Source organism: Pan troglodytes, chromosome 13, assembly GCF_028858775.2.
Source record: "Pan troglodytes isolate AG18354 chromosome 13, NHGRI_mPanTro3-v2.0_pri, whole genome shotgun sequence".
Classification (NCBI taxonomy): domain Eukaryota; kingdom Metazoa; phylum Chordata; class Mammalia; order Primates; family Hominidae; genus Pan; species Pan troglodytes.
The window spans coordinates 140,516,808-140,535,732 of NC_072411.2; the positions used below are offsets into that span (position 1 = coordinate 140,516,808).

At 46.3% G+C, this 18,925-nt stretch overlaps 1 protein-coding gene across 13 annotated transcripts in view; it reads left to right on the top strand.

Annotated features, from left to right (window-relative positions):
• Positions 1 to 18,925, top strand: part of TRAF3IP1 (TRAF3 interacting protein 1) — a 91,728-nt gene that overhangs the window by 21,502 nt on the left and 51,301 nt on the right. For 8 of the 13 annotated variants that reach the window (XR_001716541.4, XR_001716542.4, XM_016950831.4 and 5 more), the window contains 7 exons: positions 2,512 to 2,613; positions 5,457 to 5,477; positions 6,772 to 6,856; positions 7,333 to 7,416; positions 10,820 to 10,943; positions 11,166 to 11,202; positions 13,963 to 14,039. Coding sequence is in view for 11 of the 13 variants with exons in the window: in XM_016950831.4 (XP_016806320.1) it covers positions 2,512 to 2,613; positions 5,457 to 5,477; positions 6,772 to 6,856; positions 7,333 to 7,416; positions 10,820 to 10,943; positions 11,166 to 11,202; positions 13,963 to 14,039 (530 nt within the window). In the remaining 2 variants the exon portion in view is untranslated. The remainder of the gene's footprint in view (positions 1 to 2,511; positions 2,614 to 5,456; positions 5,478 to 6,771; positions 6,857 to 7,332; positions 7,417 to 10,819; positions 10,944 to 11,165; positions 11,203 to 13,962; positions 14,040 to 18,925) is intronic. The other 5 variants (XM_016950840.4, XM_016950841.4, XM_016950842.4 and 2 more) reach the window with 2 other exon arrangements.

The following is an 18,925-nucleotide window of genomic DNA, read 5'->3' on the forward strand; positions in this document are numbered from 1 at the left end:
ATTTTATTTCTTTTTTGAGATGGAGTCTCACTCTATTGCCAGGTTGGAGTGCAGTAGCATGATCTTGGCTCACTGCAACCTCCACCTCCTAGGTTCAGGGGATTCTCATGTCTCAGCCTCCTGAGTAGCTGGGATTACAGGCGTGTGCCACTAGGTTTAGCTAATTTTTGTGTTTTCAGTAGAGATGGGGTTTCACCATGTTGGCCAGACTGGTCTCAAACTCCTGAGCTCAGGTGATCCACCTGTCTGGGCCTCTCAAAGTGCTGGGATTACAGGTGTGAGCCACCGCTCCCGGCCATCATTTTCATTTTATAAGTGCATTATTTATTTGTTTAAAGCTATTATTTGACAAATTGGTTAGTCCCTTCTCTGTGATTATGAATTGATTCTACAGTGTGGTATAATTAGTGAGCTATAGTCTGTTTTCATGTTCTTTCTCTCGGTGTGAACTTGGGGTTTAGTAAAGCTTACATAAGAATACCACTAGAACTTTGAAAAGGTAAAATTGTGAAAGTGTCATTGGTCTCTGAACTACAGAATGAAGATAATGCATTTATAATTTGCTTACTGTGATGGTGAATATGGTAGAGTATGGAAAACATTTGACACTTTGAAATCAAGTACACAACTTAAAACGATTAGAGTGTTTTCTTCTAAAGTTGAGCATCTGCAACCGCCAAACTTATGTTTATTTTTAGATTTTTTTTGTTAAGAACTTAATATTTCATGTTTATTCTCTGGTTACCCTGAGTAAAATATAAATAACTATTTGAATCAGACTATTTAAGTCAGTATCATTTTCACATATTGATAAAAATGTCTTTGCAAAATTATGTGTCATCTATTTTATGTAGTTCTATTGCATTATAAATAAAACAGTTATATGATAGTTAATGTCAGGTTGATTCTGATGTAAGCTGTTTTGAATAGTTTTAAGAATTATAAGATTGTGTTTCAGGAAAGGGAACATTTTACAATTTTATTTTTGTCTCTCAGTTTCGTTTTAGAGTGGTAGGTCCTTTGACTGAAGCTAGTTTTCCAGCTCTGGGTCCTGCTGTAATATAGAACCTATTCCTCTAGCCCCTCATCTGGGCCCCCTATCTTTTTTTTTTTTTTTTTTTTTTGAGACAGAGTCTGGCTCTGTCACCAGGCTGGAGTGCAGTGGCACGATCTCGCTCACTGCAACCTCTGCTTCCCGGGTCCAAGAGATTCTCCTGCCTTAGTCTCCCGAGTGGCTGGGACTACAGGCATGTGCCACCACACCTGGCTAATTTTTCTATTTTTAGTAGAGATGGAGTTTCACCATGTTGGCCAGGATGGTCTCGCTCTCTTGAGCTCGTGATCCACCGGCCTCAGCCTCCCAAAGTGCTGGGATTATAGGCGTGAGCCACCACACCCGGCTCCTACCCTTTTTTTTTCAGACATGATCTCGCTCTTACACGCAGGCTGGAGAGCGGTGGCATGATCATGGCTCACTGCAGCCTCAACCTCCTGGGCTCACGTGATTCTCCTGCCTCAGCCTCCTGGGTAGCTGGGACTACAGGCACCTGCCACCATGCCTAGCTAATTTTTGTAGATATGAGGTTTCGCCATGTTGCCCAGGCTGGTGCCTGCCTTGGCCTCCCAAAGCGTTGAGACTTCAGGCATGAGCCACTGTGCTTGGCCTTTTTTTTTTTTTTTTCCCCGAGATAGGGTCTTACTCTTTGCCCTGGGCTGGAGTGCAGTGGCATGATCACAGCTTATTGCAGCCTCAAACTCCTGGACTCAAGTGATCCTCCCATCTCAGCCTCCTGAGTAGCTGGGACTACGGGTGTGTGTAACCATGCCTGGCTAGCTTTTTAGATTTTATATATTTTTTTGTAGACGAGTTCTCTCTGTGTTACCTAGGTTGTCTTTACTCCTGGGTTCAAGTGATCCTCCCACCTAGGCCTCCCAAATTGCGGGGATTATAGGTGTGAGCCACTGTGCCCAGCCTGTTTTTTTTTCACAGCAAAAATATTTTCTCAGGTATTTGATATTTGTTCTATCTTCATAAACTTTGGAACATCAGTCAGTAATTAGTAGACAATATGTGGAAGTTTTCAATATGGCCAGGACTGTGCACTGTGTCCAAAATATTTTTCTTTTCTTCCTGCATTCCTGAAACAGCCGCCTACTTGCAGCCTCTCAGCTGCTGGGTCTGGCTCTAGTGGGGAGGTGAGTGGAGACTGGCAGTGTCAGGTAGCTCCAGAAATGGGGGGCGGGGGCAGTCTGCTCCTCCTGGCCTGAGTAGACCAAGGATCCACTCATAGTCTGGGGTGTCCTTTCCCTTTCACCCCAGAGCCGCCCATGGGGGAGGAACATTCTAGATGCATGTTTTCTAAAAGCTGCCTTTGGTCAGTCCTTTGTCAGTCCAAACTTGCAGTGTGGGAAAACATAGATAAGTAAGTGTGCTCTATGTTAATGAAGCCGCTGATCACCGGCCCTTTGGTGTACAGTCTTAATGACTAATTTTAAACTGTTTTATGTCAGGAACAAAAGAAGCTAATATTAACTCAACTAGTATTTCAGATGATAATTCAGCTAGTCTGCGGTGTGAGAATATTCAGCCCAACCCTACAGAGAAGCAGAAAGGTAAGAATGGTCCCGTTTCACCCTTTCCTGGCAAGAGCAGAGTGAGCCCTCCAGAACCTTCTTCCCAAAGGGCCGCAGCCCAGAGCCCGAGGTTTTCCTCTTGGGTCTGAACGTGGCAAGTGATTCACTTCTGCCTTTTTGCATAAACTAGAATCGAACATGGTGGTTTCTTGGTAGCATGGGACCCACTCGTGTGCTCCCCCGTGCTTTGTAAGTGAGAGGAGGTGGCATGTTTCATCACTTGGGGGGTGTCATGAGTGGTCCCTGAAAAGTTTTGGGGTCACTACTTGGAGAGCCCCACCAGTCAAGAGGTGTACCCCCCAGACTTCATGGTCACAGTGCTGTGGCCACCATGATTTTTCTGTCTGTCATTTTCTTTGAGTGTTGAATTATACCTCAGTGAGATTTTACTTTCACCATAAATTTTCTCAGCCTTAAAAAAAACTTTGGTAAAATAGCCATTCAATGTTTGTGTTTTGAGGCCTTGGAGCTCCTAACAGGCCTGCAAGGGTACCAGTGCCCAGGTAACCAAGGCTTGTGCAGGTGGCAGCGGCAGGGTGGGGTGTGGCCAGGGGAGGGCTGATGTTTGTTGATTCGTTCAAACAGAAAATTATCTGTTGAAGGCCTACTGCATGTCAGCCCTGAGGCTGGGAGCGCATGAGCCAGTGAAGTCAGGCTGGCCTCCTGCCTTCCTGGTGCAGATGAGGCTCGAAGATCAACAGAAATCGTTTGATGGGGTGGCAGTCTGGGACGGGAGGGGCCTTGGTTGGTGAGGGTGGCCCAGAAAGCCTGCAGGGCAGAAGGGGCTGTATAAACCAAGATCCCAGCTGGGATGCGACTGCAGCAGGGCTGGCTCAGCCCAGAGGAAGGGCCAGAGCCAGGTCCCTGTGCCAGCTTATGGAGTTTAGCCTTTATTGGAAGAGCAGCGGGAGGCTAATTATATCTTTAGGAGGAGCAGTATAATGATATTTAGATTTTAAAGAGTGGCCATGTTAATTAGGGAGGGTTAAAGATTGTGCAGAGAAGAGAGAGAGGCCTGGACTGTGGAGGCGCCCTGGGAGGGGAGAAGTGGTGGGATTCCAGGGCTGCTGGCACGTGCTGGGGGAGCTGGCATGGAGCGTAGAGGGAAGGCCCAGGCTAGAGAGGAGCTGTGAGAGTTGCTGGCGCTGGGTGATGGCAGGAGCCTGGGTGGGGACTAGGTCACCTAGGACGAGATTGTGAGTGCAGCAGCTGGCAGAGCACTGGCGCCGTGGAAGCACAGGCGTCGGGGAGGATGGTGTGGGCCATGTGGCAGGTGCCTTGGGTTCTGGGTAACGGGGACTGGATGTATCCATTGAAAGGTAGAGAGTTCACTGTGCTGACTTTCCTTTTTGGGTATCGGCCTTGTGGTTGAATAACTGCACCTCTCAGGCACCTTTTTGAGTGCTGTGTTAATCCAGGGTCTGTTCCCAACACCCTGGTGTTTTGAAGAAAGAGCCGGGGATTTGAAACTGTGTCTGCTGCCTGCCCCCAGGTCGCACGAGGACTCTCAGTGCTGGTTTCTGCTAAGCACACGCTCCAGGCCGCACAGCCATGAGGAAAAGATCTTCTGCCATCTGCTCTTGGTCCCCAGCAGTCCCATCCCAGGGTTGAGCTGAGTCCTCTGCCCCCATTGGCCCAAAGTGCTGGGGTCTCTGAAACTGCCCTTGTAGTGGCACTATCTGGAACCACATTCTCCAGGCCCCTGCTAACCACTGTGCCCTCCAGTCCCCTAGGCCCTGGTGGGTGCCAGGCTACCCCCTGTGCTGTGGCACTTTGTGGGGTGTGACCTCTGGAGGTTCCCAGGCCCATACTAATAGAGTCCTCTAGAGCCTCCCGGTTCCCCTTGATCCACAAGCTTGGCCCTCTCTCTCCCTGCCAGAGCCACCCTCTTAGGGCAGCATTTATGAGCTCTTGGCTGTTATGCTCACAGAAAGTCCTCCTGTGAATAAACGAGCTAGAGGTGTCTGTAGAGTGCTCCTCACTCTGCTCGGTGTGGACCCTCACAATAACCCAGGCTGATTTCTCGAGGCTGCGTGAACTGTTCCTGTCTGAGGCGGGGCCGTGTTAAATGAGGCGCTGCATCAGGCCCTGCTGCCTCCTCTCTGCCCGTATAGTGTGCTGGGCTGTCATGTGAATCCATGCGCTTTCCGCTCTTCTGCAAATGCGTTCGTGCATCTTAAGAGTGTGCAACAGAGATTTCCCACCTGTGGTTTTGAATCCACCCCACCCCTGTGGTGCCACTGCTCATTTACTTTGACCGTTTAGGTCACATTTGTCCTCAAGACAACACTTGAAGAGAAAGGATCCTGGGTGAAGGTGCAGAGGTGGGCCTGTGTTGAGCTGGAATTTTCTTCTGCTTTCAGGAGCTGATGGAAAAATGCTTACCAATCATGTCTATAAGATGGGCTGTTGTTGACTGTCTCCCAGTCTTTGGAACGGCCCGGGATTTGGTTGGCCGGGTTCAGACTGTTGTGTAGTTCCCTCACATTTGGATGCGCTTTTTCTGTGGCTCTGGCTTTGTCGATTCTTGTCTCATGAACTTGTTTACTTCCTCTCCGATGTGCTTTCTCCACATCCCTGTGTCCTGTTTCTATTTAGTACCATTTTATGATGCACAGTTTGTTTGCTCTTTGTTTTTCTATCTTTGAAAATAAAATGGCAATAGGGACATTAGAAAAGCGGCTATGAGGAAATGATCTTTTTTTCTTAGCAGACATCCAAAATTATGTACAGTGTGTTTTTTCTCCAATTCTGTTCTCATCATTTAATGTATTGAGGTTGACTTACACAAAAGCTAATTTTCTGATGTGCTTTTTCTTTAGGTGACTCCACCAGTGATGCAGGTGAGGAATGGCCTTAGATACCTGTGTGTCATATCAATTGTATGCATGTGTATGAATGTAAATGTGGACTCTCAGATTCATGCTTTATAAAGTGCATTAGTGAAAGTAACTTATTTTATGGAAAAAGATCATAACTACCCTAATTTATTTATTTATTTATTTATTTATTTTTTGAGATGGAGTTTCACTCTTGTTGCCCAGGCTGGAGGGCAATGGCATGATCTCGGTTCACCGCAACCTCTGCCTCCTGGGTTCAAGCAATTCTCCTGCCTCAGCCTCCTGAGTAGCTGGGATTACAGGCATGCACCACCACGCCCAGCTAATTTTGTATTTTTAGTAGAGACGGGGTTTCTCCATGTTGGTCAAGCTGGTCTTGAACTCCTGACCTCAGGTGATCCACCCGCCTCGGCCTCCCAAAGTTCTGGGATTACAGGTGTGAGCCACTGCGCCTGGCCAACTACCCTAATTTAATTTGAAATTTAATTTATATGTTTTAAGTTTGAAAACAATACATTTCAGGATTTTTTCCAGAATATAAAGTATATTTCTAATATTCAAATTCTGACTATTTTCTGAAGTGTTAATTCCTTTTACTTTAAATAGTGGAGTAAACTTGTCTTAATAGTTTAGGCCTTGTTATTTACTGATTAATTCTTTTTATCAAAATGAAGAAAACTTTGTTCAGATTATAAACATAATATGGTATACCAATGTAGAAAAATTTAAAAATGCAAAAAAAAAAAAAGAACAAAAATTAAAAGCACTGGTAATCCTACTGCTTATAACTTAAATGAATATTCTTCTAGAACCCTGTATATATATATATGCATATGTATATAATTGTTAGATATATTATTGTACTGGATTGTTTCACACAAAAGGGGGCTGACATGTGACTGTACCATAATCTACTTAGTTACTGATTGATTGTCAGTATTACCAGTGACGATGGGTGAACATCTTGACATGTGTCCATTTCTCCTCTTGGGTTGTATTTCCTTTAAGTGCTGAGTTGATCGGCCTGCCTTTTGAATTTTATTTCTGAAGTAGTTGAACCAGTTTGTATTCCCTGGGTTTGAGTGTGCCCATTTTCCCAAATCTTCACCGAGTTTAGATATCAGACATCGATTTTCTCTTCATCAACATGATTGATGGAAAAATTGCTCATTTGTATTTGCAGTTACAAATGTATTTGATTGCAAATAGCTGCAAATACAGATGCAAATAGTATTTTCAAATAGTTATCTATGTGTGTTTTCCTTTGTGAATTGCTAATTGATTGTCATTTGTTTAGAAGGAGATGCTGGACCTGCTGGCCAAGATAAGTCTGAGGTGCCAGAGACTCCAGAAATTCCTAATGAGCTTTCATCCAACATCAGGTCTGTGTGCTTTGAATCCCTTTCCCTCAGCAGAGTGATCACACCTAGGACACTGCTGTGCTTCTCTTTCTGGCTGCTGCTATTTATTTAGTGCTTGAGCTAACTTATGAGGAATTACTTATACAAAGAATACAAGAAGTATATCAGTTTTCTGTACTGGAGTTATATCACTATATAGTGATATAATATTTTGGAGATTTAGGGGAATTCAAAATTATAGCTGAATTATGTGATGTTTTGATTAGTGACAGTTGTTGGTATTTTGAAATTACTGAAAATACAAGTGGAAAGATGGACACTTTCTGGTTGGTCGGGTTACTGGGACGTTCCTCCTCTTCTGCAGAGTAGCGCGTCCTAACCAGCACATTGATTATGGCCTGGAGATGAGAGTTAACATTCACCTGGGCTTTCTTTTCCAGTTTGAAATGTATAAGCCTTTCATACTTCTTTTTTGGTTTTCCAATATTTGGGTTTAGAAGAATTCCTCGGCCTGGGAGTGCAAGACCAGCCCCTCCCCGGGTCAAACGGCAAGACAGCACGGAGGCGCTACCAATGGATAGGTAAGGCTGGCTCAGCAGGGCAGTTCCAGCCACACAGTGTGTTCTCCAGTGGGCATGGTGCCTCCGCTAAGAGAAGGGGGAGGGAAGCAGCACATGGTGCTGGAAACGTGCTATTGAGGAACAAAAAGTGAGGGTAGGCCCTCGCCTCACACCATAGGCCAACAGACATGTCAGATGGATGAAAGAGAAAAACCATGCATACATGTAAAATACATCTTCACATCTATGGGAAAATGTTGGACTGCATTTCTCTGACCCCTAGATTGAAGACTTTCTAAGCATGAAAACAATAGGGGAATTAGGAAAAAATAGGGGAAAAAAATTAGGGGCTTAATTGCAGAAAAATTAAAAATAGAAGGTGATCAAAATGTTATAAGCAGGCTGGGCCTGGTGGTTCACGCCTGTAATCCCAACATTTTGGGAGGCTGAGGCGGGTGGATCGCTTGAGGTCAGGAGTTTGAGACCAGCCTGGCCAATGTGGTGAAACTCCCGTCTCTACTAAAAATACAAAAGTTAGCCGGGCGTGGTGGCATGTGCCTGTAGTCCCAGCTACTCAGGAGGCTGAGGCAGGAGAATCACCTGAACCTGGGAGGTGGAGGTTATAATGAGCTGAGATTGCACTGCTGTACTCCAGCCTGGGCGACAGAGTGAGACTATCTCAAAAAAAAAATTAAAAAAAAAAGTCATAAGCAATATAAAGACAAACAACAGATAGGATGGATCAGAGTGGGTTTCAGATCAAATAAGAGGCAGGAATTGGAGGCAGGAGTAGATGTGTTTTTCTAGGAGTTTTGCCACAAAGAGAAGGGAAGGAATAAGACTAGAAAGTGGGAAAGGTGGTGTCAAGGGGAGTTATTATTTTTCTAATGATGGGAATGATCCAGTGGAAAGGGGAAATTGATGACGTAGGCGACGTGGGACAGGGGTTTGGTGGAGCAGAGTCCCCGTGTGGGTGTGGGAACGGGCGTGGAGGTGGAGTCGGCACATGGTGTGATGCAGATTCTTAAGGTGATTTTCTGGTACTTATTTTTCTCATGAGCCGTAAGAGGGTCTGGGGGAAGAGGAGTGTCAGAGGAGAGAGGGGCTGGGTGAAGTCGCTGTGCACGAGAGTGGGCTAGTGAAGAGACTGGAGCAGAGGTTTTCCTCTAGGGGTGATCCTACTTTGGGGACACTGGGCCATGATCTGGAGACATTTTCTGGTGTTCTGATGAAGGGGAGGGGTTAGGGCAGGGCAATTGCTGAACCTCCTGCAATGCATGGGACAGTCTCCACCACAAAGGAGGATGGGCTGCCTGTCCATAGTGCCTGGGCGGAGGCCGTGGCTGACAGCTGACTTCAGGGCAGCATCTGGTGGACTTGGGCGTAAAGAGACAGAAGATGGTGTGGCGGGGCCTGTTCTGCAGCTGCAGTTGGCTACACCTACAGGCACTGGGGGGCACAGGCTGTATTAAACAGGGCTCGGCTCTGCCAAGCAAGTGCACCGAGAGAGAAGGGAAGGAGTAGGAGTATGTGGAAGCGCCACGGTCATGACCAATGTGGGATTTATGCCAGTGAGTGAGGGAGGAGCCCTCGGGGTGAAGGTCAGGAGGAGGCATTAGGATTGAGAGGCTGAAGGTGCCGGATGGATAGAAGGATTGTTGGAGTCAGGCCCTAGGGCGGTGAGCTGGGAATATAGATAGTGGTGGTAAAGGAGTGGGGCGCTTGGATTTGAGGTTGGGGCTTGCTGTTAGTGGTAGTGACAGGGGTGCCCCTGGGAGTGGGCGTCAAGTGTGGGAGGTGGGATCATCCCAGCAGGGTTCAGGGACCTAAGGCCAGGATTTTGGAAGGATCATTTCTCAATACTTGAAATCACAAGTTAAGACAGGAGCACCGTTGGCGAGAGTGGCGGGTCCAGGAGGACTGGGTGGGACCACGGGTTGGCAGCTGATGGCAGCAATGATGGGGTCGAGGGTGACAAGATTTAAAGTTGGCAGTTTTTAGGGAGAGTGATCTGGAAACCGAAGCAAGCATAAGGAAATTACTGACCTTCCCTCTGGGCCTGTGACAAGAGGCCAGTGGGAGGAGCAGCAGCTGCAGCTGAGGGCTGTGGGGAAGCTGTGTCCTGGAGAGCAAGGCGGGACAGAGACGGCCTGCCGATCACGGCAGGCACAGGGGCGCAGGTGTTGGGGAGGTGGAACGTGGGCCACAATGAGGGTGTGCTGGGAGCGTGAGAGACGAGGGACGGGAGCCTGGACTTCCTGGTACTGACAGAGCAGCGGGTACGAAGTGAGGTTGGTCCTGGCGGAGCCACACGGGTGGTTGTTGAGTGTCTCAAGGACCCAGTTGAGGAAGTCGAGGATGTTTGGGGCAATGGGTGTTATTTTCAGAGGTCGTTCCCAAGTGTCTACATTCCCTCTGGACCTTGTGCATGGCACTGAAGCAAGGGAGGGTTTTGGTGTGTGTGTGTGTGTATGTGTGTGTGCGTGTGCGTGCTTGTGCTTGTGTGTATGCGTGTGTGTGTGTGTGTATGCATGTGCACGCATGCAGCACTGCGATAACGGGGCAGGGGAGTTAGGTAATTGCTTAAAGCACGAGTGTGTAGGGAAGAAACAAAGGCAGGAGGGGCCATTAAGGAGCCGGTAGAGTGTTTGGGTCGGGGGCTCACATTTGTACAGAGTGAGCTGACAGTGGCCTGAGTGAGGAGGAGTGGGGCAGCTGTAGGTGGGGCAGTTCTAGTGGGTGGCCCTGGAGAGCATGAGAGAGCCCTTGGGTGAAGGCTGTCACCAAGGAGGACAAGGTCTGGGGCTGGAGGGCCAGGCTGTTGGACGCTGACTTGCCCAGAATGATGTGGACTTGGGTGGAGCGCAGTGTGTACGTGGTGCTGAGTGGGACATAGGGCAGCCACTGTGACTAGGAGTTGAATGAGGGGCCTCCAGCTGGCTGTGTGAAGAGAGGTCTGGGGTCAGCCCTGGTCAGTGGGACCCCAATGTGGCCCCTGCCCTGAGGTTTGTGACCCGGGGCAATAAGCGCCTCCAGGTAGAAAGCAGCAGGTGAAGGGCTGGTGTCACTGAGAGCGCAGTCAGGGGAGAGGCGGAGGCCCTGAGGGTCTTTGTGCAGTAGAGGGCATGGCGAGGCTGTGGGGACGGGAGGCCAGGTGTGGACCAGGAGGCCTGGGCAGCACAGGGACGTGGGGAAGCTGGGTGGGGGTGGAGGGCGAGGCTCACAGGGACTCAGGCCTGGAGGGCTTGCAGAGGACACTGTTTGCAGACAGTCCATCTTAGCTTCAGCGGGTAGCTTGAGATGCTGTTCTAGCTAGAGATGGTTGGTGATTAGATTCCTCTCTGCCGACCTCTGACACAGTTTCAGATGCTTGGGACTGATGAAAATGTGTAATTCTAATTTAATCTAATTTCTTTTTATTTAGGTCAGGGATTGGTAAAACCGTTTCAAATGTGATTACAGAGTCCCACAATTCTGACAATGAAGAGGATGATCAATTTGTGGTGGAAGCTGCCCCTCAGCTCTCTGAAATGTCAGAAATTGAAATGGTTAGTTAACCGAAATATGGTGTTTTTTAATAATAATGTTTTACCTTCATTGAGATTAATAGTCTAGCTTTTAGATTTATGTAGACAAAAATGTCCTGTAATTTTTCAGTTAGTTTTCTACCTTCGTTAATTTTGTTGTTCTTTTTTTGAGATCCACAGATGCATGATCTTTAGAATTCAACAAGCCTGAATCTTCTTTTTCCCCCTTCCTTTCCTGCTCAGGTAACAGCAGTGGAACTAGAAGAAGAGGAGAAGCATGGTGAGTCCTGGGCACGAGTGTGCATGTTTGTCCATGTGTGTGTGCTCATGCACCTTCTCCACGTGTGCCTGGAAGGATCCAGTGCAAGGGACTGTTGTGTGCCAGGTTCTGGTCTGGGTCACACTGGCAGGATCACACTGGTGGTACATAGGACCCTGCGGGCATGGATTACTCTTAAGGCGATGGCTGCTGCTCCCCATCCTTAGAGGAGCGGGAGGGCACAGTTGGAAGCTGGAAACTCACTGGCAACTGTCCTGCAGATGACATCTTGTCTCTTCCGTACGATTAAATTGTGGAAGTAGATGATCTCTGAGGCCCTTTGCAAGTCTAGTTCTGGAATGTTATTGTTGGTTTTCTAGCTGGACAACTCAGTAGTGCAAACCCCGTTCCCCACACCAGGGTTTGAGTATCCTGGAACACAGTTTCTGCAGAAGAGGCAGGCTGAGTACTTTCCTTTATAGATCTGTTCTCACAATATGACTTTGTTTCCTGGCACCTATCACAGGTGAGTAACGAGGGCTTGTTGGTTTTGGGGGTTTGGGGTTTTTTTGGTATCTATATGAAGCCACCCTTTTTTATTTGAGGCGGAGTCTTGCCCTGTCACCCAGGCTGGAGTTCAGTGGTGCGATCTCAACTTACTGCAACCTCTGCCTCCCGGGTTGAAGCGATTCTTGTGCCTCAGCCTCACAAGTAGCTGGGACTACAGGCGTGCACCACTATGCCTGGCCAATTTTTGTATTTTTAGTAGAGACAGGTTTTCGCTACGTTGGCCAGGCTGGTCTCCAATTTCTAACCTCAAGTGATCCACCCGCCTTGGCCTCCCAAAGTGCTGGGATTACAGGCATGGGCCACTGTGCCCAGCCTAGTCACGGATTTTTAACATAGTGGATGTGTTTCATTTCAGCCCATCTCAGTTTTTCTTATTAATGTTCAGATTGCCCAGTATTTGACCAGGGGAACCTATTGGAGTTATTTTCTGGGGGCCTTTAGACACATCCCAGTACACTCTTTAGCTTCCTTGTTTTCTGATACGACAAGGTGTTTCTGGATTATTTTGTGTACTTCCTGCCCCATAACTGCCTCATTTCTTCAAGGCACCTGGCCGCTTACTGCTCTGGGTTGCTTCTTGTTTCCGGGCATTTTCACTGCAAAAGCAGGGATATACTTTTTTAAAATAAGAAAGTATATTCTGACTTCATGATGATATTTCCAATTCCGATTTAGGATTGTAGGGTTTTGCCTGCATTCTTTGGTTTTATATATGCATCTCTTCCATCTCATGCCAAAAAGCCTGGCTCCCAGCAACAGCGGCTGTCCCCACCATGCTTTATGATCCTTCATATGCTCACACAGCAATTTTAGAACACCACCACTGGTTTTTAACAACAATAGGACTACTGGAAACGCTGAAGGATTTTATTTTATTTATTTTTATTTATGTATTTATTTTTGACATGGAGTCTCGCCCTGTCGCCCAGGCTGGAGTGCAGTGGCGCGATCTTGGCTCACTGCAACCTCTGCCTCCCGGGGTCAAAAGATTCTCCTGCCTCAGCCTCCCGAGTAACTGGGATTACAGGCGCCCACCACCACACCCAGTTATTTTTTTGTATTTTTAGTAGAGACGGGGTTTCACCATGTTGGCCAGGCTGGTCTCGAACTCCTGACCTTGTGATCCGCCCCCTTGGCCTCCCAAAGTGCTGGTATTACAGGTGTGAGCCACCAAGCCCAGCCCAAGGACTTTTTTTTTTTTTTGGTAGGTATGTCTGCCTGTTTGTTGGGTATATCCTATTAGGGATGTACAGTCAGTTACCCTGTTTTAAAGTTGTGAAACAATTATTCTGTAGTGGCGCATGCTTGCCAATTGGATATCACTAAGTTTATTTCATTTTGCATTCAACCTTTAGGCATTAGTGTTGTTTACCTTTTTAATGTAAGATAATTCACATGATTTTAAGGTCAGATGTACAAAACCAGGTATAATCAGAAATATGGGGCTTTGACCCGTCTCCTCTACCCTCTACTCTCCCTGTCTCCTCTACCCTCTACTCTCCCTCTCCCTGTAGGTAACAGTAAAATAGGGCTTATACTTCCATTTGAAAAACAAACAAATAAATAAATGCATGTGCATGTGTATTTACTGATACCTGCATTTATTTGCATCTTGCTCTTTTTGATTTGACAGCAGATGCAGGCTTTCATTTTGCAGCAATGCAGAGAAACCATCCTCATTTCCTTCATAGCCGCGTCGTCCTCCACCGTGTGGACGTACCCTCGTTTATTCAGTCAGCCTCGGGCCGATGTATGCTTGGGTGAAACACTATTCCAAAAAACTTCCCATGATATTTATCCCATGAGGAAATTCTGAAAGAAGTGGAATAGTCTTGCCCCAGTGTAAAAGAAGTATCCGTACTTAGAAGCATTTCTTGTTATTTCTGTTTGTAATAAATGGCTATATTTTTGGATGTCAATCTGCACTCCTTCTTAATCTTTGAAAATAGAAAATCTATTTTATTTCTAAAGCTTTTTACTTTTCAAGGAGCTGATTTCCCTGAAACACTTTGAAATGTGATAATTTCCACTACCAGCTGTCTATCACTCTTGTGTACTATCTCCTTAACAAATAAAGATTATTTGAAACTGTTTCAGCATAAAAAGAGATAGGATAAAAACTTAGTGTTTTTCCCACCATCCCACCCATTTAGAATAGGTTTTTGGGATAGAGAATAAACTTTTAACATAAAATCACTGATTTTTCAACAGGTGGACTTGTGAAAAAAATTTTGGAGACGAAGAAAGATTATGAGAAATTGCAGCAGTCACCCAAACCTGGGGAGAAGGTAATGGAATGATTTCCATAAACACTGGCATTTTAGCAGTCTGTTTCATGCATTTACAGACTTTTACACGTTGGAGCATCTTTCAAATATTACCATTATCAGTGATGTCTGTTTGCATATTTAAATGCCATTCCTGGCCAGGCATGGTGGCTCACGCCTGCAATCCCAGCACCTTGGGAGGCCAGCGCAGACAGATTACCTGAGCCCAGGAGTTCGAGACCAGCCTGGGCAACATGGTGAAACACTGTCTTTACAAAAAATACAAAAATTACCCGGGTGTGGTGGCGCATGCCTGTAGTCCCAGCTACTTGGGGGGCTGAGGCAGGAGAATCGCTTGAACCCGGGAGGTGGAGGTTGTAGTGGATTGAGATTGTGCCACGGCACTCCAGCCTGGGCGACGGAGTGAGACCCTGCCTCAGAAAGAAAAAGAAAAGCCATTCCTCCCTCCTCCCGGTTGGGAGGATATCAAGTGTGGGACTTCCTCTGTGGGGCTACTTCCCTGGCCTGGTATCCAGCCCCGTCTTGGGAGGGGGCAGTGGCTTACTTGGGGAGCTCAGGAGCCAAGAGCCAAAGGCCTGTTGGGCTCTGACTCCCTGACTCTCCCCTTCTGGCCTTGCCCATCCCTTCTCCCAGGTCCTGTTTGCAGACTGGGAGGCTGGCTGCCTGATCCTGGCTGATTGCAAAGTAAGAGACTGGGAATTTTTTTTTTTTTTTTGAGGTGGAGTCTCGCTCTGTCGCCCAGGCTGGAGAGCAGTGGCATGATCTCGGCTCACTGCAAGCTCCGCCTCCCGGGTTCACGCCATTCACCTGCCTCAGCCTCCCGTGTAGCTGGGACTACAGGTGCTTGCCCCTGCTCCTAGCTAATATTTTGTATTTTTAGTAGAGATGGGGTTTTACCGTGTTAGCCAGGATGGTCTCGATCTCCTGACCTTGTGATCCACCCACCTTGGCCTCCCAAAGTGCTGGGATTACAGGCGTGAGCCACCGCGCCCGGCCGGGAATGTTTTTAAGTCTTTTTTTAAAATACGTGTTCTATTGTACCTGGTTCCCCGCAGTCTCCCTCACACATGTGTGATTGATGTGCTTTTGTTGGGACCTGTGGCCTCTTGCCAGCCACTACCCTTTCCTTGGGCACATGACCACTAGGGTGGGCACCTGTGGGCCAACAGGGTGTGTCTCAAATGCCACAGCCAGGTTTCTCTTACAGTCACTTTAAAGAGGAAGAATAATTTTTTTTTCTTTTAAACAGAAGTTTCTTGGATAGTTAGCCTAATAACTCAACAATTTAAAAAAGTTTTATATGTAGGGATGTGTGCACACATACGTACACACACATGCACACCTATATGTATTTCTCCCCAGCTGAATTAATGATTGTTTTAGATAATTCTGCTTAACATGTCCTAGTTTGTCACAAAGCTAGGGCCTGAAATAGCCAATGAGAACTGTGCAATTGAGACTAACAGTAGAGGGAGCCCTTTTAACAATAATAACTGGAGAATGTTGTCGGTGGAGGCTTTGCTGACAGCACCACTGTTTGCCTTGCTGAAAGGAGAAATGCCTTCTGCAGTTTGTTTTTTCATTGATGGAATGTTAATACATTATAGTCCTTTCTGTATGCATGAGGGGTTGTCCTGGTGTCCCTGGTGGTATTTCTGAGACCCAGTCGAAAACCCTGAATGTGTCCCTCCAGGCTCCTAGTGGAGGTCACCTTTGAAGCCTCCATTGGTTTCAATTTTATAGCTATGATTTTTACGCAAAGCATGTTAGGATTGTGTTTCAAAGTCTCCTCGGAAGAGTAAATTATTTCAGATTGGTAAATCTTTGGGCTTCAGAAGATAAAAGGAAAAGTGTCCTTTTTTGGTGAACATCTGCTGTTTTGAAAAAGAGTGGTCAGTGAGAACTTCAAAGTCAGGAGTGATGTATGTTACAGTTAGGGGAAAATCAGCAAGCGTCTGTATGATTTTCTTTAGGATATTGATAAACATCAGGCTTAAATTTAACTTGTTGGTCTTCTTAAAACATTTTTGTTACATTTTTTTTTTTTTTTTTTGAGTCAGAATCTCGCTCTGTTGCCCAGGCTGGAGTGCGGTGGCGCGATCTCGGCTCACTGCAAGCTCCGCCTCCCGGATTCACGCCATTCTCCTGCTACATTTTTTTTTTTAATAAATAAAAATGTGGCCAGGCGCAGTGACTTACACCTGTAATCCCAGCACTTTAGGAAGCCAAGGTATAGCTATGATTGCTTGAGGCCATGAGTTTGAGATCAGCCTGGCCAACATTGCCAGTCCCCTTTCTACCAAGAATGCAAACATTAGCTGGGCATGGTGGTGCACACTTGTAGTCCCAGCTACTCAGGAGGCTGAAGCACAAGAATCGCTTGAGCCCAGGAAGCAGAGGTTGCAGTGAGCTGTGATTGCACTGCTGCACTCCAGCCTGGATGACAGAGCAAGCCTGTCTCAAAAAAAACATGTAGGAAGAGCCAAAGTCCTTTTTCCCCCTGCCCCAGTCCTGTTCCCCCGAGGGCAGTCCCCAGGATGAACTTGGTGTGTATCTCTACTTTGGATGTGCCTCGTGTTGTTTTGCGAGTTTCTAATGTCACCCTAGTGTTGATCTGTTATGCAGGTTGCTTTCTTCATGCAGCAGGTTTCTCTCTCTCATGTTTTGATACATGTAGATGTAGTTTATTCATTTTAATTGAAGCCTTATAGTCCATTATTTGCTTGTTAATTACTCTATTGATGGACATTTAGGTTTTTCAGCCATTTCCTTTCATAGACAATGCTTCCATGGCTCCTCTCCATGCCTCCTAGCATTCAAGAGCCAGTGTCTCTTCCAGCAAGAATCAGGCCGCTTTCTGTAAAGGGCCAGATAAAAATACTTCAGGCTTTTTGAGCCAGATGGTCTCTTGCAACTATTGAATTCTGCCGATGTGGCATGAATGCAGCCGCAGCATTAGACCATGTAAATGAGCATGTGTGGCTGTATTCAATAAAACGTACTTTACAAAAACAAGGTCCAGGCTGTGGGCTATAGTTTACTGATTTCAGCTTTGGGGGTATGCCCAGGCTTAGAAGTGCTGTGCCAGGAAGTACACAGATCTTTAGTTTCACCAGATAGGCCACTTTCCTCCTCAAAGTGGCTGTACCAATTTATTCTCCCAGTACAATGAACATCTGTTTCCATACATCCATGCCAACGACAGTCAAGATAGTGAACACACTCATCACCCTCCACAGTGTCATGTGCCCTTGGTGAGCCCATCCTCCAGCCCATCTCCATGTTCCCCTTTCCCCACACCCCACCCCCAGCAGCCACCCCTCTGCTCTGGTTCACTGTGCTTTAGTTTGCATTTCCTAGAATTGTGTTTAAATGGAATCATGTGATGTGCACTCTTTTGAGGTTTTTTTTTCAGTCTGGCCGTTTTTATTCAGCATAATTATTCTGAGATTTATCCATGTTGTTGCAGCATGTATCCATAGTTTATTCGTTTTTATTGCTGAGTAGTATTCCATCGTATGGATATACCACAGTGTGTTCATCCGTGTATCAGTTGATGAACATTTGAGTTGCTTCTAGTTTGGACTATTATAAATAAAGCTGCTGTGAACATTAATGTTCAAGTCTTTGTTTTGACAGATACTTTCATTATGTTGTGTCAATACAGTAGAACCCCTCTTATTTGCAGGGGATATGTTCCATGACCCCTAGCGGATGCCTGAGACTGTGGATAGTACCAAACCCTGTATATACCATGTTTTTTCATGATACGTTCCGATGATAAAGTTTACTTTATGAATTAGGTTCAGTAAGAGATGGACAATAACTGATATTAAACAGAACAATTTTAACAATATGTCAGCACCACTCCCGTGTACTTAGGGGCCATTGTTAAATAAAATAAGGGTTACTTTAACACAAGCACTAGTATACTGCCACAGTCTAGACTATCTGATAACTGAGAGGGCTACTAAGTGACTAACAGGTGGATGGTGTGTACAGTGTGTATATATACTGGACAGAGGGATGATTTATGTCCTCAGCAGAACTGTGCAAGATTTGATCACTCTACTCAGAATGGCATGCAATTGAAAACTTATGAATGAATTGTTTATTTCTGGAATGTTCCATTTAATATTTTCAGATTGCAGGTAACTGAAACTGCAGAAAGTGAAACTATGGGTGGGGATAGGAATGTTGTACCTAGAAGTGGGACTGCTGAGGCATATGGTAAGTGTGTGCTTAACTTTTTAAGAAACTGCCAGACCATAGGGCTGGGTGCTATGGCTCACACCTGTAATCCCAGCCCTCTGGGAGGCCGAAGTGTGAGGATCACTTGAAGCCAGGATTTTAAGACCAGCCTGTGCAACATAGGGAGACCCTGTCTCTACAAAAAAACAAAAACAAAGATTGCCAAACTGTGTTGCAAAGTGGTTGTATCATTTTGCATTCCTACCAGCAGTGTATAAGAGTTTCAGTTCCTTCACATCCTCGTCAGCACTAGGTACGGTCAAACTTTAAAATTTTTCAGCCGGGTGTGGTGGCTCACACCTGTAATCCCAGCACTTTGGGAGGCCGAGGCAGGCAGATCACGAGGTCAGGAGATTGAGACCATCCTGGCTAATGGTGAAACTTTGTCTCTACTAAAAATACAAAAAATTAGCTGGGCGTAGTGGCACAGGGCTGTAGTCCCAGCACTCAGGAGGCTGAGGCAGGAGAATCGCTTGAACCCGGGAGGCGGAGGTTGCAGTGAGCCGAGATTGTGCCACTGCACTCCAGCCTGGGGGACAAAGTGAGATTCCGTCTCAAAAAATTTTTTTTTCATAGTTGTAATTTGCATTTCCTTAATGGCTAATGATGTTGAATATCTATCCTATGGTTGTGTA